Source organism: Aspergillus flavus, chromosome 4 (genome assembly GCF_009017415.1).
Source record: "Aspergillus flavus chromosome 4, complete sequence".
Classification (NCBI taxonomy): Eukaryota; Fungi; Ascomycota; class Eurotiomycetes; order Eurotiales; family Aspergillaceae; genus Aspergillus; species Aspergillus flavus.
The window spans coordinates 2,508,158-2,529,554 of NC_092405.1; the positions used below are offsets into that span (position 1 = coordinate 2,508,158).

Here is a 21,397-nt window from a genome sequence, read left to right on the forward strand (position 1 = left end):
AAGTTCAGTCAGTATACTTGTCGACGGAGTTCGTTCGTCACAAAAATGCTGAACTAGCTGGCACCATGTTGCATCTACTCTCTGTTCTGCTTGACGCGCTTGACCTGTCCCAGCGACAAGCACTATTTCCATACTATGCGTACATTGTTGGAGGTTCGCCATGTGAATTGCAAAAGATCCTCTTGACAAAGAGAAGGTAAATCCTGATGGACTATACATCACAAAAAGCAAAAAGCAAGAAGTAAAAAGAACAGGGATCTATAGTTAGAAGACGACTAGATCGTGGTTGTTGCTGTCGTTGTGCGATGAGACAAAGCGCCTGGCGGAGGAGTGACGGGCTCCGAGGCGATGGGAGCTGGTAGGAAGTTAGTCCAATGGCTTAGGATGGAAGATAGTATCTTTGTTAGTTACCTCAAGGTAGATCCAGGTGTGGAAAACGTGGAATGAGTAGAATCTTCCACCAATGCAAGTTGGATGTACAAAATTAACAACGGATCAACCATATTTGGAAATTACTATCCATAATACCGGTACATCAGGCGCTGATTTCGTGGAAATGGGGTTTCTATTTTGGGTGATATAACCGCAGTTAGGCCAATGTACATCAGGGCGTCCATACCCCGCGATGCAGACGGTTAGGCGCTAATTAAGGAAATCGGGAAGTTATTAATAGGAAAAAGCCGGGGTAAAGTTGCAAGAACAGGCTGCATACAGTTAATTTACTAAATTTAACTTTCCTAACCCAATCGTTGTGGGTAAAATTTACGATAAACTTCGACGCTGTTTTTACTGTTCTATATCTGATCCTCGGCGGTTAAACGTTGCTAATTAAGGGATCTTTTTTATACAGTCCGTTATCACATCCGGATGTCTGTGCTGTTCTCCACCGCTGCACGGGCCGAGCCCCACGGTTGGTTGTGGCATTCCAGACCTGCTGCAGCAGTCGGTCTTATCCAGTGCCTGAGACCGAATCAATTTTCAACATCCGAAGCTTGGCATCGTCTCATCTGGCGCCCACGAACGATTTACAACCAATGATTCCCTTCATGGATGGTCCCAACAGCCTGTGTCAATTCCTATTGGAGCATGCCATGTCACTACGCCAGTGAGGAATCGCGGTGTTCTTTTGTCACTGCTACTAAATGTCGTGGGCTCTTAGCGCTCAGTTGCAAGTACTGGGAGACGCTGAGCGTTGAGCCGGACGGCTGTTCATCGAACGGTCGGCGACAAAGATATGGCTCTGGATGAATGTATTCCTGAGCGGCGCAGTGCAGTTGCAGCACGATCCAGTCGGGTAGTATGGATTGAGATGAGAAGCAACAGTTGTTTTTCTGGATGACATAGGGCTACTTGGGGTCACGATGTACCTGATAGACAGGATGGCCGGGGAAAACACCAATCAGCGTTTAACCCCACCAGCCTCAAGTTCGCGCCAGAGAGGAACCGGTAGACCCTGACAGAAACCTTGTGCCTATGCGCCCACAGGTCATCCCTGTAGCTATCAGACCTGCGCGTCTATTTGCATGGCGACTTGTCAGTCTGGCTCATTGTCATCCGGCACCCCATTCACTATGGAAAGTCCCAATTTAGATCTTGCTCTCCTATACAAGATCATCGCGTCAATTATGATTTGCTCGTTGGCATCAGTCCCACTTAATCTTTGCATATCATACTACTTCTTGAAACAAGATCCCCTGTCAGTCTTCAACCGCTTGGGTCGAGCAAAAAATAGAAACATCTAAAGCATGGTGGCTCTGTACAGGCGAACCATATACTACTCCATAGAGCAGATATCAAGATGGGATATTTTCATAAAAGCCTGCTTGACGCCTCTCCAATTTTGATCTTCATCCTCTGTGACAGTGCCCGTTCAAGTGAACCGCAGAGGATACCCTTCCCACTTTGATATTGAGCTTTGTCGTCTGCAACTGCTTTTCTACGTCACCATTGTACTTGGCTTCAGACCTTCGTGCCATTGACCAGTCATCAACTTGTCCTTCAGTTGCCCCAGTTCAGTGGAGCCTGTCAATAAAGCGACATGTCAAGCGCAAGGGCTTCTGCCTCTGGTCCATCGACAAGGACGGAGTGTCCTTCGGACATGTCTGCTTCCGAGTCACCAGTTGAAGAATCGACTCGCCGAACCAAGTCGTACCAGAGGTCACGCTCAGGTATACAAATGTCCCTATGCTCAAGGGAAAGGCATCGGTTGCAGTGATGCACCTCCCTACTCGCTCTATCTATCAAGCCGTTTCTAACCAGGTGATGGTGCAGGCTGTTTTACGTGTCGGGCCAGGAGAAAAAAGTGTGACGAGACACGCCCAATTTGCAGGTCTTGCACCAAGCTTGGACTCAAATGCGACTATAAACCCCCAAGATGGTGGGCCAATACTGAGCACCGACGGAAACAGAGGGATAGACTCAAAGACAGAGTCCGGCAATCGAAGGTTATGGAAAAAGAGGGAACTATACAGGGTGAGTTTAAGAGAGTGACTAACGGTTAAGATTATCTAACTCTCCGTCTCTCCAGAATATGAGGACCGAATTCGTGCACTCGTGGAGAAGCCATCCCTAGGCAATGATGATGGCTTCAGCCTTTCCATGTTTGGTGAACAGCCTAATCTTTTTGCTGCGCCGGGTTCAGTGCCCATGGTCCCATTTGATATGAGCGTTCAAACCAATACCCAGGCTTTCATCAACAATGTGCCCTTGAACCAAGGACTTCCTTTTCCTGCATATAATCAATTTGGTGGTATGCCGAACCCACAGTTGCTTCAGCCTACAACCCAGCTTCCGCCGATTAGCAGCCCACAGCATCCTCTTCCCATTCCACAGCTTCAGCTACCAGTGAATCAACTCCAAGCTCCGAATATGCAGGTCCAAGCACCAACTGATCAGGCCCAACCAGCGACTACACAGTTCCATGTTTCTGCAGAGCAATTACAGTCGCCGAATACACAACTTCAGTCATCATCCGATCAGCTTCAACCAGCTACTACACAGTTCCAGGCACCAGCAGATCAGGCCCAGCCGGCAGTCACACCGTTTCATGCTTCTGCAGAACAGTTCCAGTCATCGGCTTCGCAGCGTGAAGCACCCACTGATCATGGTCAACCAGCGGCAACGCAGTTCCAGGCCTCAATGGACCAGTCAGCTACTGGATATCAACTGCCAGCCCAACAGATCCCGTCAACAGCTTCACAGTTTCAAGCTCATGCAGAACATTTCCAATCTTCTACTCCGCAGCTTCATTTACCAAATGGACAATTCCAGTCGTCGGCTGCGGAATTTCAACCACCCGTTGATCAGGCTCAAACATCAGCCACACAGTTCCAAGTTCCTGCAGAGCAATTCCAGCCCTCTACTCCGCAACTTCAGTCTCCAGTTGAGCAGTTTCAGTCCTCCACTTCGCAGACCCATTCACCTGCGGAACAATTTCAACCATCCGCTGCGCATCCCCAACCAACAACGAACCACTTTCACTCGGGGAACGCGCAGTTCCAACCACCTTTGGAGCAATATCAATCAACTGCACAAAGTCAGCCATCGACTGGGCAGCTCCAGCCAGGAAATACTCAATTCCAATCGCCAGCCGAACAGATTCAGATACCAAATACTCCATTTCAACCATCGGCACAATTCCAGTCACCAAATCCTCAGTTCCAACCAACAGCTGCACAATTCCAAGCGCCAGGCTCGCAGTTCCAGCCATTGCCTACACAGTTCCAAGTTCCAGGATTTCAGTTCCCCACGCCAAACATGCAACTTCAAGCCCCTGCACCAAACCCTAACATGCCCAACAATAACTGGTTCCAGAATAACACGAACTATGCTCAATCATATAACCCTTGCGGACCATATCCTACATACAACCCAATGAGTGCCACAGGCTCCATGTATCAGAACGTACCATTGTCGTCAAGCCTGCGAAGTCTGATCTCAGTAGAAGACCGTGACCGACCACTTCTCGACCATTTTGTCGACAATGTTTTGCGGTTAATCTTCCCTGTCATCGGGGTACACCAGGGAGGTGCTTCTTATATCAATGAGATTTTGAAACTGATGCAAAGCAATCGCTCTTACCTTCATTGCTGCCTCAGTGCAGGCGCAATCCACCTGAAGACCAGCATGGGAATGGAGGACCAGATGGACCATGATATCATGCAACACCGTTATGCAGCAATCTCACAGCTTAGTCGTGTCTTGAGCCGTGGCAGCGGGCATATGCAGATCTTGGACGCAACACTGGCAATGATCCTTTACCACTGTTCCGTGGGAACGACAGATGATTACTTGCCAGATGTCCCGTGGACCACCCATTTTCAAGCGGTGACAAGCATCATCAAGAAGCTCAACTGTGCGCCGAATCAGTTCAATATATCTCTTATTACATGGATCGATATTCTGGGCGCTACCATGCAGGGGACAACACCGGAGTTCTCCCATACACACCGCACTAAGCATTTGAGTGGCACTCAGTCTGGTCTTCAGCAATTGATGGGATGTGACGATCGTGTTATGTACCTCATCTCAGAGATTGTGTGTCTGGAGGCCTTGAAGGCAGAGACCAACATGGATGAGTTGACTATCTACAGCCATGTCTCTGCGATGACCGTTCAGATTGACTACACTGAGCCAACCGATCGGACTCTTGAGCCACCCTTTGATGCCAGCGGTGCCGTCAGGCAAGATATGTTGACGAAAATCATAACCACCCTGTACCGCATTGCGGCCCGCATCTATCTATTCAGCCTGACGCCCGGGTTTGATTTCCACGAACCTTCCGTGGTCAGTCAAGTTGCGCGTGTGGCAGAGATTCTGCAGTATATGCCATCAGGGCCCAGAGGATTCGATCGTTGCCTTGTGTGGCCGTTGTTTATTGTAGGAGTACATTCAGTGCCCTCCAGTGTGTTCCGGAAAACCTTAGCTGAAAGGGTCGCGGCTTTAGGGTATATGAGCGATTTTGGTAGCTTCGGTCGGATGTATCGGGTACTGAAAGAGATTTGGAAAGACTCAAGGCCAAAATCAAAGGGCAAGGCCAATGCGAAGGGGAAAGGGAAGGCCAAATCAAAGAAACGGCCTGTCTCTGACTCGGATGACTCGGATGGTTCTGAGTCCGATTTGGAGTCCGACGAGGAAAGCCCGGCAGCTGCTGGTAGTTCCAGAGCTGCTGGAAAGCGGCCGGACAAGCCCAGAGAGGAAAAGCTCCATTGGCGGGAAATCATGCGACGCAAGAAATGGAATTATCTATTGCTGTAGAGGCATACCCTGAACTCTTGAACAGCAGTCAGTGAGAAAACGACATGATTCACCTTTTGAAGGGACATCAGGTAACGACATACAGCCTGGTTACTCGACTTGGCGGCAGAGGGAACAGCAAGGCTATTTAACCTGTTCGGTCTCTGACATTGTTCCTCTTATCCCTAAGCCAAAGGATCGTTGATGCAGACACGAAACTTCCGAAACGTCTATTTTTATGCTTGATGTGCGTTCAATATTAACTGTCAGCCACTCATTCAGCGTGTAGTTGGTTTAATTTCTTGAATTCTTTTTTCTAGCTTCGTTTTTAATTCGCTCTTTATACCCAACTCCGTTCTTCCGCTCTTCTTCGCTCCTTTACGTTCCTCCAGCGGTCGTTTGGTTCAGTTGTTTGCCTGGCCTTGGCCTGTGCCCTTGTTATACTCTTCTTCCATTCGTTCGGGTCCAGTCCCGTTTTATTTTTATTTTTCTTCTTGTTTTTCTCTCCTATCATTGTCATAGTCTTCTATTGTTCGTACCTCCATATTCGTTCATTATGGTGCTCCTTATCTTTGATGGTTGTATTTATGATTTTTATGCTCAGTTAGGTTCATTGAATGCAATTATGTCGTTTTCTTTATAAAACTAGCCCGTAGATTCTACCCTGTATCTCCTACTCTCCAGACCGGTAAACAAAAGTCTAAAATACTCGAGCCATATATAGAAACAAAACGCCAGGAAGGAGGTAAAGGAACAAGGGTTCCGCAAGCAGGCAGTAGACCAACAACCCACCATCGAACAATGAGGTTGCCAAGCCTCGAGGAACTGTCAGAGCGGTATAGACTAACGCTTTGAGTTGGCCAGCTCACTCAGCCTGCTTCTTCTATGACTGAAGCCAATGATACTCTCTGTTCATCGTGGAGGTTTTGTTCAGGCCCATCCTTGAGCGCTTAATATACTTCTATGAGTCGTCAGGATTGTCGCTATTGGCTGGAGGAGTATTCCTTCCAGCTTGACTGACTCTTGTCCGGGTGCTGGGTCTCTGATACCTTGGTGTATTCTAGGGATGCATCAGGATATTGTTAGGGAACATCGTCTGTCGCCTTTACCGCTGTTGTGTATGGTTAGGTCGTCTGGTATAAACCGCGTTGAGGTGGGCGGGATTGGATAGGGATTGACTATGGACAGGGGCTTTAGAGCCCGGACGATTGATTGTTAGGTGGTTGTGCATGGTGTTTATTTTTGGTTTATCGAAGTTAGGGCATGATACGCGGTGTACGAAAGTATGGATGTCGCGGGATACAGTTGACAAGGTTATAGAGCTACGGCGTCAGAGAACATCCGCGATTCACCCCCTAAACTATGGACAATGAAGATTACAAGCGCCGACGGGACAAAAGTTGTTCATCTGAGATCTTAATTTAGAACTCATGATGGAGCAGGTGGTGATGAAGACGGAGAGTGGAAGATCGTATTGTACTATACGGTATTGTACGGTATGTGGGAACCTCGAACCAGAAGGTGTGATTGGCCCGGAGAGAGACCGGGAAGGTCGATGGTATAATGGAAGCGCTGAAGGCAGGGGAAATAGAAGGAGGTGATACTATAATTATCATAGATTGTATGCTAGTGGAAGTGGGAGGGAGGGGGGATATCATGGAGTCAGCTGCGTCAAAGGTGGATGTTGGAGGTAGAGGCGGGAGGGGTCCATTGAGTAGGTATCCATCCATGCGGATTATATGTACAGCACATACTTGTTCAAACCAATAAGAATGTATGAAACCTCGACATCCAAATCTCACTAATGCATGACAGGGTTTGATAAGAATGAAATGCTGTATTTCATTTGGTAGAAACGATATAATGAAAATGCTTGGACCTCTCTTTATCTTCCGCTCGAGTATATCCCGACAGTGGTGATCGGCGCGACTCGACTTTAGCATCACCTTGAAGGGTTTCGCATGTGGTAGGTCTAATTAAGGGGCTTTTCATCATACTTGGGTCAGCGTGACGCCGTTATGTTCGCAAACCATGGGTGCATCTCGTTGCTACCATGCAGGGCCGGTTGCTTTGGCCATGTTCTAGGTTAGGGCGTGTATACTGGAAATCTGAATGACGGGTATCTTCTGACCAAACATTCGATCCGGTTGAAGGTCTGACTTTTATTGTTCTCGTACGTTTGGAGATTAATATCTCGGTCAATATCCATAGAAACTTGAGGTGAAGTTGATGTTCCAAAAATAGACCCCGGATCTGCAAGCGCGGGTGTTGTTATTCTTAGACTTAGACTCGGGGACCCTGTCACCAGTGCGCTTCCTCTCCACATGGGATTGGTCGGCGTGTTTCTATAAACAGACGACTGTTTCTTGTTCAAGATGTGATGTGGGACTTTCTATAGTCATTGGTAGAGGGGTTTGATCATCAACAATCACACACAGTACAGTCGTTGCCAAGAAAGCGGAGGGGTGAGGGGCTTTCCGTTTATAGATCTCTCAGGATTGAACTACCACGGTTACTACGCAAAACTCTAGGCGTCCTTTCGGCTTCCTGAGATTCGGTCAAGATTCATGGGGCCACTAATCCAAGAATATCGTAAGAGGCACTGGTGTGAACAATATGTAGCGGGCGGTATATCAGATCCCGCTGCTGTAATGAACCCAAAAGCAGCCAAGAGAGTTGTTGCTGCAGAATCACGATACACGGTTTCAAATTCTCTCATGTATGCAGGGTAAAGCCGGTAGTTTGGGGTTGTTTCAGACAAATGATGGAAGGAATGGATTCCTCTAGCAACAGGCGCCTACACGGACAATAGATGGCTTGGCACCGTCAGCGCTAAAGGCCCTACCTACATGGCGGCATAGTATTTCGCCACCAGTATAGAGCACACTTTCGTATAATCTTCAACTCAGCCTATACTGACCAGTTCGCCATAATAGATGCACTTTTTACTAGTTATCGGCAAATCGACTCCTCTACGACTTGGGACCCTTATATTATTCATCGGCAATCCCTTAACTAGTAACGTCTTCTAGGACTGCAAGCCAATAGAGAGTGCAATCATTGTAGATTCCGCATCCTGACCAACAGTTAACAACCCCGGTGTAAGCCCCGCAAAGCGCTTGTTTCGATATCGATACATGAAGAACATTGTAGCTGAAACCCTTCCGAATCATTCTGCACTGCCCGATTGGACATCACGAACTCGACTTGCTTTGCGATATTGGCTCTAGATCCAGTTCTGCAAGGTCTGGCGTCTATAGATTGCCTGGGGTTCCTCGGACTGCACAACACATCCACGATGCTTACCCCGTGTTTTAGAATTGCTTTGTCAACGAAGTTCCGCTGCTGGTTGCAGAACCGCGCGCTATACTTTGACGAACCACACCTAGAGTACTAGTATGATGAGGACAAAAGCAACGAGATGGGTCTTGCTTCAGATGGCGCGCGACTATGGTGAAGATTCTCTCGCATATCTCGATACATTAGTACTTCTGGGTGAGGGTGAGGGTAAGGGTGGAAGAAAAGATATATATATGTGATGGAAGCCCTGATGTCTCTTGTTTCCCATCAACACTTGCCTTGTATCTCCTTCCTCTTGCTTGCTTTTGGGGCGATCAAAAGCCAGACATCAGCTGGGCTGATTTGACGTTATCCATTCGTTGTCTGTATCAGTGAGATCTTCGCGGGAGCCATACACACTCACTGCACCAACCCTACAAACTCATAAAGCACACGGGCTGTGCAATACCCTGAACATAATCAAGCGACTATAGCGATCATAATTCCCTGCCATTTCTCATTCTCTGTCATTCTGCATCACGGCTGTTGTAAGTGGATCGCATTGTTGCTATTTTGAACGAGCTGAGCGCGCTAACTCATTGGGATTGGGCAGTACCGCTACGTATTGATACGGTCCGGTACCACAGAGGTATGTGTTATGTTACGCAGTCTATCAAGCATTTGGAAAAAGGGTTCTGACAGACTATTATAGAGTCAATCGTACACAACGCCACTTCTTGCTTACCAACACGGACTCTGGCAGTCCCCTTGCTACTGGCTAGATAAGGCTGTATATTATCCTTCGAAGGCCCTCTGTGTTTCTCTCATCCATACACTTCGACATACAACTCCTCATATACTCGGGTCCTTTGTGGCTACCTTTTTGAATCTTGATCGACCTCACTATTTCTACAAATTCCTGCCTGCTTGACTTCATCTTGTCTCTTCTATCATTCTCATATCCAATACTCTGCATCCACAGCCATGGCTCCACAAAAGCCAGCTCTTCATCCGCTGAAGACTCCCAAGAACATGACATTCCCTTCAGAACTCCGTGAGCGCACCTACACATGCCTCGACGCAGATAGACCGGACAAGGACGTGAAAAAAGAGGATGAGGACACCGAGATCACCATAACCCCTCCACCGGCATATACAGAATTCCTCAACACCTTCAGTCCTATCTTCTCAAGTCCTACACATTCCCGTGCAAACTTTGCCAAGTACATGCACGATAAACCTCGTCCTTCTCCAACGTCAGCTCCCTCAAGCACTACCAGTACTTCCTTTGTCCACGGTTATCCACAGAAGGATACTCAGATGGCTACTGTCCCACCGTACGCGGCATCACTCTCTTCTAAGAGTCCAGATCACCCTCATCGCTTGCGTCTACCTCCTCCATATGTTCACTCGCCCATGACCGACTCTCCAAGAAGTGCACATACCCTTCGATCGCCCTTCACACCGTCAGACAATAGGATGCGTCCATTCGATTCCCCCGTCAACGAACATGGACCGACGATTAGCATCCGTCATGTGGTTACAACCACCATTACACTCAAGCGGGCTCCCCAGCTTGACCCTCCTCCTCGGGGCAAGAGAAGGAACGTTGCTCGTCGCAACACCTGATCTACGTCTCTCAGATAGTCCTTGGGTTCTATTCAATTACTCGGTTACGGTGAAACGTTTCTTATGGTTATGGCTGTTCTTAGCATCTCAATTGGTTTACATCGCATATTTGCTATCGTCTTTTACCTACTTGTACCGCTTAACCTTTCCTTTGTTACGTGCTTTAGGGGATTGCATTGCTCCTAATCTGGGCTTGAGCCACTGGATGGACCAAACGGAGTTGGTGCGCATGTACTGTACAGTGGGATCTAAACATAGTACTTGGCTTTTTTGAGGGGGAATCCGGAAAACATATTTTCGTGGTTCAAATTTAGATTTCCATTCTTTGTTCTCTATGGCGCGGTCTTGTAGAGATAGAGAAGGTAACTCTTCCCATCCCTGGGTCAAGCCGCCAACTTTTCTACCGTCTATTCTGCATGCCTTGAATACAGCCACATAATCACCGAGGGATTCAGCCCTAGCACGTACAAGACCCCTCGATAGAACAGAAAAGCACATTCGCTCGGGTACTGTAAGATCCTGGAGGATTCCACGTGGGACTCCGCCCCAACCGCCGCAGCCAATCCCATGGTAATATTGAACCAACAGGAACCAACTGGCGGTAAAGACTGGATCTTGATTGAGTGAATTGAGGGAAAAAAGTCCCCAATAAGCCTCATGTCGCGGGTTGGAATCACGGTGACGCTTATTGTTTTGGCCCACCTAAATTGTCGCTTTTCCTTTCTTGTATTGGGTGAAGGACGTGGGCTTGTGGATGACTGGGTCAAGGTTTTGGCTTTCTACTTCCGAGGGTGTCTGTGTATAGGGACTCCGGATGACATCGTTGTTGTCGATAGTGTGGTTATCATGTTAGGTATACTGTGTCTCAAGTGAGGCACTTGAGTAGCATAACGTCATACAATCATTATTGGATTTTCGGTGCATTGGAACCCGTCACTTGCGTGCTTGGATCAAACCCCAATGCTTCGGCTACTGGTAAGCGACAGGTCTCTAATGACCTACTTATTGGTATAAATAAACAAAGGGCACAGGGCCTTCTTCTCGAGCTGACACTAAACGTTCGTCAGACTGCACTCCAGCTCGGTCTGGCCTTTCATGGGCAGATTCAGTCTACATACTTGTATACTTAAGCGCCATTTGCGCAATCATCTCTCATGTCCGAGTCCGAGGTAATATTAATCGTGGCATATCACAGGGAGCATAACAGTGGGTTACATGATAGTGGTTGGAACAGGCTTTAACAAACCTCAACTCTGCCCGGAAAAGACAAAATAAGTAAGAAAGGCGTAAATCATCCAGATTCAACCCAGCCCCCATCCGTCACCCAATATTAAGAATATAAGCTGATATATACACAGGTACAACCAGTAAGAACAGATGAAAATATTACAAAACAACCAAACCCGTGGTATCGTGCTGCACAGCCATGGTGAACAAAGTGGTATCATAAACAATCAAAGGGAGGAAAGGGAATATTAGTAGCCACTCAAGAGGTGATTAAGGGGAAATAGAAAACAAATGCGACGAAATAAGAAAAGCTTGTAAGCGAGAGTCATGTCGGTGCGTTCATTCTTCAGTCAATGCGTCATCGCCGGTCTCACGCCACTCCTTAGACCGTTCGGTCAGTCGTCGAACTCCAGCCACCCGCTGGGCCCAGTGCGCCTCAGATGGTGATCGGAAGGTGTACGCTCGCTGCGACGAAATCACGCCGATACCCTGTAGTACAGCCTTGCGGGAATCCCGGCCAAACACTGCAGGATGATTGATCCACTCAAGTGCTGCTTTTAGGTCACCATCCAGCGCCTGCATGGTCTGCGCATCAACCGCGGCTCCTGGTGTGATCGTGGCCGAGTCTGAGACAGCTGAGGAGTGGCTATCGCCGAAAGTAGAAGACCTTGGAGAAGTGGATGTAGGCGTGTCACCCCTGCTGCCAGAGTCGCTGATACTTGATGGTTTAACAGCGCCAGGTGGGAGCGGGGGAAGGCTCCCTTTACCAAGACCCTTGAGGATACTGCGGGTCTCAATCAGTAAGTGCTGCGCACGATCATGATGTCCACGCGATACCAAAGTCAATGCTCTAGTTAGCATGTCGGACGTGAGTAGCTCCATCCGTCGCTGAACAATTGAAGGATGTGGAGGGATAGGGGGAGTCATCGGTCGACTGGAATGTCGAGATTTGGGGTTCGGTGGGAGCATAGTGATCGCCAAAAGTGATGGTCGCGGCGAATGCGTCAAATGGCCATCACGGAGAAGATCTCCGTAAGTGATATCCGCTTGGATCAATGGGACTTCCTCCACGCTAAGTACTCGCTGCTCATCTCCATCCGACCCGCCACCGAGGGCTTCCAGTCCGGAGACCAGACTCTCCCAGGGGTCTTGCGGCATGTTCTCCTGGGAGGAGTTGTCGGGCTGAATGACAAGCTGAACCAAGATATCCCGCTTATCTCCAAATCTGAGATCACCGAGAGCAGCCTCCGCGTCGCGGCCGGTGGCCCTCTTAGTGGTGTGAAGAGCTCCACTAATTTTCACGAACTTCGCCGGAGAACCTTCCGGCAGACGAAGCTTCAGCTTAACATTCTGGTGAGAAGTTGTCTGCAAAGCTCCTAGACAGCCTGCCACACACTCGCGGAGCATCATCCAGTCCTTGACATAGAGATACGAGCCTTTTGTCCGAGTTGAGAGCTCAATCATTGTGTCCGGCTTATGGGTCAGTCCCAGGCCAAATGAGTGAATGCTAACCCTACAAGACAGTTAGTTCCATGATCCTGACATCAATAATACGGGAACGCACTTAGCAGCTTCTGCCCGGGACACAACAAAATCCACGCTATCCGGGTCAGAGGTAGACGAGTCGCTGATCAAGAGGATAGTGGATATGGGATTGGACAGCTTCCGTTGCATCAGTAGGTCCATGGCTACATTCGCTCCTTCAACCACGTCCGCGCGAAGACTCTTCTGGCCAACAGGGCGGATAGAGTTCAAAATCTTGCCCCATCCCCCCCAGGACTTCGTTGTCATTCCGACCAGAGGGACTCCGCCGCCACTAGAACCGAATGTCACTAATCCCATACGGTCTCGAGGCCCAAGATTCTGCACAAGAAACTTGAGCGCGTCGCGCAGAAGCGTGATTTTCAGGCCCTGCATCGAAGATGATACAGGGATCACCACTACAATATCAAGCGGAATGTGCAGAGATGGGCTAGGCCCACTTTCCACGGCCACACTCGTGTAGTCAGTGATGGCAGTGTTGTTCGACCGGGCCGCACCGTATGAGGAGTTCAGCGACGCCTGGCGTTTGATCTGGCTGTTTCGGTAATCTTCCTCCTCGGCCCCAGAGTTATCTAGGTCATAGTCGGCACCGCGGGACAGGGAATCGAATTGGTGGAGATCGAGCAGAGCACGACGCCAGATTTCTAACTGATTCCGATTCTGGAAACTGAGATAAAAGCATGGAAGTTCGCTGACGGACAAACTCAGAGTTAGGACGGGCTCATCTGTATCCACTGTTAGCACTCGCTCATTGCCCACTGGTGTCGAAGTCTTGGTTTACCTGGGTCCGCATCGATATGCTTGAGATGCTTCTTGATCAGAATCGAGCCCTTGAGCGTACACCGCGTGTGTCGCGGTTTGTCATCATATTGGCGGCGATGGTCGCTGACCTTCTTCTCTTTGATGCAGATAAGCATCTCCGCGAACAGGTAGCATTGCAAGTCTTGCCACGATTCACGGTCTTTACCGACTCGCATCTGTCCATGCAAGCGAAGCTTTCCGAACCTACATTATAATTAGCGGAACCCTACAAGCAGACGGAACCACAGATCAGCATACCGCTGAAACTCAAGGCCATGCCAGTTGTCAACTTTCGTCCTCAGTTCCTCCGCAATCTCATCCAAGTTCTCCTGTGGTTCGTATGGAGAGGGGCGTGGCTCCTGGGCGGCGGGAAAACGCATCATACTGTAAGGCTCATCCTCAGGTTGCGGTGAGCCAGTCGACGTGTGGCGCAAGTCATCAGAGTCTGCACGCCAACCTTCAGGGACTTCAATTGTGATTAGACAGGTCAAGGGCTGTTGTTGACGGGACCGGTTGAGGGTTGGAAACTCGCTCCGAATAGTCATCGTTGGGGCCGGGATAGGATTCTTTGTGGGCCCAGAGCGAGGGCTCAGTTCGGACTCCATGGCTTGGAGATCATAATCATGCCGTCTTCCGTTGCTCGGATGCTGGGTGTCATTGTAGTCACCCGATGACCCAGCAGCGCTACCATTCCTGGAGTGATGCTGACGGGATCCGGATGTCAGACGCTCGATCCGTTCGCGCGGGTCGCCCGTATCACGGCTATCCCGCCGACTGTATATGTCTCGGCTGTCCCGGTTATATGGCCTACTCCCAGCGTCACTGGGCAGCCGGCCGCGACTCACGTTCGTGCTTTGATCCCACGGCGTGGTAGCCCCGGTCATACCACTTCGTTGTGTGGCGGCATCACTGGTAACTGAGCGCACCATATTGCTAAGTTTCTCTGCAATTGAGTTAGCAACAGTTCTTCTAATGTCTTACCTAGTGTTACCACTTACCGATATCTAACACATTCCCCCCGCGGCTTGTGTCCAACCCTAATGGCGCGTCACATGTCGGGCAATACTGGCCCTCGAACTCCCGAATAAACTCGTAGAAACAGGCCTCATGCGCTACATGTGCACAGGAAAATTGGAGAACGCGCTCCCCCCGCAGGGTATGTTCTAGCGGTTCCTCGCAAACGGCGCACTCGCTGCCCACAAATGTCCTATCTCTCCGGGACCGAGTCCGGTCAACTTCCGTTAAGCCTGCCATTGGCCTGCTTGATATGGAATTGGACGTTTGAGACGAATAATTGATTGAATTCGATTGCCAGTCTGAACCTGAATGGTCAGGGTACAGGAAACCACTGGTGACAGTTGAAGGTGCACGAAACCGGAAAGAGCCAGCGTGGTTAGACAACCTACTGCCCGGTCGTTCTGAGCGGGTGAGCGAACGCAGAGACCGGAATGGTGAGCGGGTGGGGGACTCCGGTCGAGATGTTACTGTAGATAATGACGAATGCACCCGTCAGTGAACCGGGGGGTATAAAATGATAAACGACCAGAAAAAGGAACGGAAGCGGGCAGTGGAGGGTCGACTACGAAAGGGCAGTAGTGAGGTAGTATTGCATAACAGTAGCGCAAGATTCTAGGTGTTCCTTTGTCTCGTCGGTGTCACATATAACAATGAGGATCACCGGGGTTGGTTAGGGTAGAGAGATAAGGAACGACCAAAATGCAGGAAAGAAGAGAAAAGGAACTGTGAGTTAGGAGGTGACGGTCCAGAATGATATAATGTTATGATAATGATAATAGGGTAAGGGAAAATAAAATTAAAAGAGGGAAAAGCCAAAAAAGAAAAATAATAAAAATAAATATAATAAGGGACTAGAATCAAGCACAAGCAACTAGTATGAGACACTATACTTACACGGCGGAGACTTCTTCTTGGGACGACCAAAGAAGCCACGCTCGGAACTTGAATCGATGCTCCCAGACTTTGAATCCGATCTGGAAGACGGTCGATGCTTCCACATGGGCTAGAAAAGAATGCTCCTGACGGGTCAGGAGGGAAAGATGATCACCTAAAAAGAAGAGAGGGGGGAGAATAGGACGAATTCCTATATTAGGGGAAAAGCCCAAGTGGGGAGATTATAGTGGGGGAGAAATTTAGAAAAAAACTCCCGAGGATGAAGGAATTGAACCAGGGGGTCGGAAGTCAAAGAGAATTGTTTGATGCGCAGACACACAAAACACAAAGGCAGAAAGTCAGAGTGAGAGAAAGAAAGGAGTGGAAGTTGGAGATATCGTGATGGTGGGAATAATTTTACGACGGCGTCACGGCCGGTCTTCAGGAGGCCGTTGATAGTGGATGGGGCGGGTGAGCGATCATTCAATACTGGTACCTCGACGGTACTTGAACAGTACCACTTCCACTTTCATTGGTACGTTCCGTTCCCCATTGATACCACCACGGGTTAGTTCATACCACCCAAGTATTATCAAGGTACAAAGTTCCTGCAGGAATACCATACGACGGTACGGAGTACAAGCACCAAAAGGAAACCCGAAAAGAAAAAAAAAGAAAAAGAAAAATATTTCTTTCCAAGTGGGGCATGCAGCATCCGAGCCATGGTTTGAAAGGCCACCAAAAAGGCTTCCAGTGGAGCATATCCAGGGACTGAAAGTTTGAACGAAGGCCCCTGAAAAATGAGACCTTTTTTTTCCTTTCTCTTTGGGTTGAGAAGGAGGTGAATGTCAAACAACACTTATGAAGTGACAATGGATGAGGTCATGTGTAAAAAGTACCAGATGTGTACTGCTGTCAACTCAAATTTCTCCTAACCTAAACTCAGATCACAAACAAGAAAAAGAAACACCAACTAGATGGATCCAGCCTCCTGGTTCTCCTTACATCGTACATCCTGTACAACCAGAGGCGACATCACTCCAGCCAGTCGGGCCTGTACAAGCCAATGATCAAATCGCCTACATTGATCTATCCAATCTATCTATCAACCACAGGCCGCCCTCGGAACATTTAATTCTTGGTAAAATCCATTCAATGCTTTGTTTACTTTTTTAATTCTTTTTTTTTTTGCCCCCAAAGAATTGTAATTGAATCTCTTCTATGGAGAAACGCCACAGTCGGACATTACACCATATGTAGGGGACTAGTAGTTTAGCCGCACATTACCAGTAACGGAACATCTAGACTACCCAATTGAGAATGACTAGGAAACAATTTAACCATAAACCCAGACTGGCCAGAAAGAAGTATAGAGATCTACTCCGTACCTTCCAAATGTAATTGCGTTACGGTGCCGGTGAAATTCTCATCCTTTGTGCTACCATAAGCACAAAGAGACTAGCCTCATGACGGGGATATAATACAATGGCCTTACTATTCTCCATAAATTATGGCCTTCATGGGCCAAGCCGGGGCCATACGGTGCAATGACTGACCACAGGCCCCTAATTAACCGACTGCTGATCCCCGAGCGTTTTCTGTCAGTTCATCTGCTAGGTTTCAATATTGAATATACCCAGTTCCAAAGAGATAAGGCTTGGTCGGTCCCTTATTCCAGATCTTACATTCTAAGGGTCAGGTGCATCTCTGGTACGGGAGGCGAATAAATGAAGCTGTGGTGGCGTACGTAAGCGTTGATACTGCATATGTTGTCAACGGCTGAGAACTTCGGGATCTCCACCGGGCAAATTTTAAAATGGGTAGCCCGGGGCTTAGTCAGCCATGTCCGGCAGAACGGAGATGAAGCTGCACTCACTCCGTACGGATCTATGGGGCCCTTCAAGTTCAGCCTGCCCTGTGCTTTTCCCTAAAAAAAGAACCATCTGTACAAACTATCCATCTTTCAAACGATAATTCTCTTTGGCCACCACTTCGTTCTCCTGATCATTATTTTTCAAGTCTATCTTAGGATTTGTATTTCCTATGGACGGGAAAAGCGTATCGCATGAAATCTCCCAAAAACCCAAATCTCTGTGGAGGAGCCAATAACCATGGCGTCGGTTCTGCGCTCATCCCCACCCGACCCGCTCGGAATGGTGCAGTACTTTTCCTTAGTGGGCTCAGTAGCTCTTCATTCCGGTAGGGTAGATACAACCCCCGTACTGTCTCCATACTCCGTATGTACTACTGTGTACGTGTGTAAAGTACTGTATCAAGCCACTCACTTCTTCTTGTGCAGCGACTCCGTAGTTCCTGCAGGAATCCGCAAAATGGATACAACTGTCAGACGGCACTGAAACCCCCAGGATTTCTAGCTTAAACATCTAAGTATCTAAGCTCACCATTTTCTTCGATGGTTCCCTCCAATTAATATCCATGGGTGATCGTCTCCGGTATCCGACGGTAGAACTCCCCGTCCGGACCACGGAATGTCAAAACCTTATGCCCCTCGGTCGAAAAATCGGCTACCCTACGAATTTTAGGAGAACGAAATCATTACACATGCGGTTGTACCTCGTAGTAGTACATGCAATAGCATTGATTAAATGCATAAGCGCAAGAGCATGGCTTCACAAGAGGGTAAACCAATAGAAGTTTCAACCATGGCTAGTGCCTGTTTCTGAGTGAGAACATATATCATACGTCAATTGTCAGAAATCCCCTCCGCATCTCGCTATAGTCAGCTACTAGTCATTGAATACAAAACACGAGACCTTATTAGCTGTTAAGCCTGATCCCCAAGGATGCACGGAACACATCCTACTGGGCCCCCTGGAAACCCTGCGTCCAACGTCAGAAGGAAGCATTCCGAGACGCTGACTCTCCCAAATCTTATCGAAGAACAGAAGAGCATCCTAAGTGGTAAATCCATACGGAGTATGTAAGACTTTGAGTTAACCAGTGTTTGGTGGATTTGAATCCATGGTCAGCAGCGTCAATCACTGCCGACTATATACAGACAGTACTCCACAGACATGGGAGTGTATCCGCTAATCAGCCAGATGGGTACTAACTATTGATTATCAGTATGACACATTGATGGGTCAGGAATTAGGGTCATACGCGCGAGCACTGACAAAACGAGTGTCCAATTTTAGCAAATTACTGGATTGACCAAGTCATGCATGAAATTTAAACCAATAATCCTTCCGTCTACCTCAACCATGTGAACTGCACGGTGCAACTTCTGTCCAAAGAGGAGCGTTTGAACTTTGGACTCATGGGATACAATAAGGATCAGCTCAATCTCCACTACTTTACGTGACCGGCCCGCCTATGTCTCGCACTATTGCTAGGATACGTGCTCTTGGCCGCCTAAGCCTGAGCATCTTAATGTCCTTTATTATAGCTTTTTTTCCGAAGTCAAGTCTAGTTCCTGTAACCGAGCGGAGTAACTCTAGTGCTCTGTGCAGACTGATCCACCACGGTGAAAATCATGCACGAAATAGGCACCCCAACAGTTCTGCTAAGATTGTGACAGGCATTGCGATTTGCTGGGGCGTCGTCTGTTGAACTAACGGCGACATGGTTGGCAGGGGACTTAGGCGACAACCTTGTGGTTCAAGGCGCATGAAACAGTAGTGAAACTCCTAACAGCGTATTGTCTACTACTTGCAGTAGTCCATAAATCGCAGGATCCAAGGCTATTGCCTAGACAATCACCAATGGTGCTAACTAACTCCTCATAGTTTCGTCAACCGGCCAGAGTGCTTTTATATCGGGGTATGTTCGGAGTATACAGGACCTTTGTTCAGACCACCGTTGTTGGAGAGGAGAGAGCATGGGAAGCAGTCAAAGAAATAGTATATGCAGCGGTTCAGACTCCGAGATCATCCCACCAATAACGACTTTTGCTTCCCTGCGACGCGATGCGTAATACAGTACTTTTTGCGGCGATGCTCTCTCCTTTTCGACCATTTCGCCACAGACCGTCGGCCATAGGAACGTACGCGTTTGTCTGAAGCTCGAAAATAATGACAAAAACTACGGCCGCAGGCTTGCCACTGTATATGTTATATGCAAGGCGTATGCAATCAGCCTGCGCTGGTGATCTATCGTAGATAAATCAAATTGTCCGGGATTTGAACGAAGTTGACTGTTGACAGCTCACATTTTATGTCCCGTATATTGAAGATGGCGGTAGATCAGTGGAGGATATATCATGATCCATTTCCCTGGATAACGGCAACAGGGACTAATGTCAACTTTAATTTGCTGCAAGAACATTAATTAGAAAGTAAATAGTCTCTGCGAGTGGCAATGAGTGATGTCACCATAGTTTTATGTACCATGTGCCTACCTATAGTTTTATCAGCCTCTCCTATACTCCGCATTGCATTGCATACCGGAGTATCAGATGCATACTATGCATACTCCCCGGAGTACTACATCCATACGTACGGGGTACCACACACCGCGGTAACAGGGCTGGTTTTACATACCTAGATACATTCATACATTGAAACAACACTAGTGGACATTGGCCACGTCGACCTTTTAATACGGAGTATTTTGCCGGTCTTGTCCGGACCTCAAATGCGGTTTAATTTCCACCACTGCTAATACTAGTAATTCCTGCCTAGAAGAAACTCTTGCGAAGACTCATGCAGATTGCTTCCGGAAAAGGAAAGAGTCTCGTGATTTTCCGCGAAGTACGTGAAGTCAACTGGTGATAACTTCGAACATAGTATCAAGATCATCCAACCCAAGAGGATATATTTTTCCGGTTATAGATTGTCTTCACGTGGGTTTTCATTTTCACTTTTCACAATACTGTTACAATCCAGTACGAATACAATGAGGGCACAATATCAAGCCGTCTATTAATCAATTTGCAATTAACTAAGAAAACTTTATCAAACCCCCACTTGCCATTGAGTTCGTTTAACGGAGGATTTGTAGCAGTCAAAACAAGGCTAGTAGCATCGGCCGACGTGCTTTTTCTGGAAATTTCTGGGTTCTCGTCAGGTGGGTAATCGACGGAGAATGGGAATCATCCGTGGTTCATCCCTGGTGAGCGATGAGATAGTGCCCGTTGGCATACGTGCAATTGGTCCGTTTCAAGTCAGGAACCGCGCGCTGTTTGGTGGTTACAGGCTTTTCGGTCGGTCGGGATAACCCGAGAGAAAGGTAACGGTGGGACAGAGATGTAGAGTATTATGTATGTACATGCAGTTGGGTTGGTAACACCGTCGATAGACTCGCACATAGAATGACTGTTCACAAATATCCATATCGATATTGAGGGTCGAACTCGATGCCAGCCAAGAACTCCAGATAGGCATCTATTGTTCCACTTGATGTGACAAGTTTGGATCACAGGGGGGGTTACAGAATTCGCTGTCCGACCAAAATTTTCTCAGACTAGCTCTAACACCATTTCCTTGCAACATTCCTAAATAAGATACCTCTACTCTACTCAGCTTATCCACAGCTCTTGCCACGTTGAGGGAGCCCACTCCGACACATCTCGGCTGAACTACGGAGACCGATCCCCCTACAACGTTAGCCCTCTACCATACCGAAAATAGCTAAGTACATACAGGCATCATCCAGTCCCAGTCAACTGTGGCGGCAAGCTATTAGGTTCGTGACCCAGAATTGCCTTGGAAAAGATTTGTCACTGACTACTACCTTGTCACCTACTCTGTACCCACGAAACAACCCAGACCAAGATCTTCATGGTTCAATGGTTCGTGCTAAAAAAAAAAACAAAAAAAAAAAAAAAACAAAA

The 21,397-nt window shown here is 48.0% G+C and overlaps 3 protein-coding genes across 3 annotated transcripts; 2 read left to right on the forward strand and 1 right to left on the reverse strand.

Annotated features, from left to right (window-relative positions):
• Positions 1 to 2,038: 2,038 nt before the first annotated feature.
• F9C07_4078 (C6 transcription factor rosa) lies at positions 2,039 to 5,256 on the forward strand (the record flags this gene model as incomplete). The annotated part of the gene is made up of 3 exons (XM_041285920.2): positions 2,039 to 2,168; positions 2,272 to 2,472; positions 2,528 to 5,256. The coding sequence occupies 3 exons, from the start codon at positions 2,039 to 2,041 to the stop codon at positions 5,254 to 5,256; spliced, it is 3,060 nt and encodes a 1,019-aa protein (XP_041146336.2).
• A 4,242-nt stretch (positions 5,257 to 9,498) lies between these two features.
• On the forward strand, positions 9,499 to 10,143 carry F9C07_4079 (uncharacterized protein; the record flags this gene model as incomplete). The annotated part of the gene is made up of 1 exon (XM_041285921.1): positions 9,499 to 10,143. One exon carries the CDS (start codon positions 9,499 to 9,501, stop codon positions 10,141 to 10,143), a length of 645 nt encoding a protein of 214 aa, XP_041146337.1.
• Positions 10,144 to 11,709: 1,566 nt separating this feature from the next.
• F9C07_2068299 (uncharacterized protein) lies at positions 11,710 to 16,639 on the reverse strand (the record flags this gene model as incomplete). Its single annotated transcript, XM_071508735.1, has 6 exons — positions 11,710 to 12,883; positions 12,935 to 13,637; positions 13,694 to 13,917; positions 13,972 to 14,656; positions 14,712 to 15,197; positions 16,609 to 16,639. The coding sequence occupies 6 exons, from the start codon at positions 16,637 to 16,639 to the stop codon at positions 11,710 to 11,712; spliced, it is 3,303 nt and encodes a 1,100-aa protein (XP_071366481.1).
• Between the last annotated feature and the right edge of the window lie 4,758 nt (positions 16,640 to 21,397).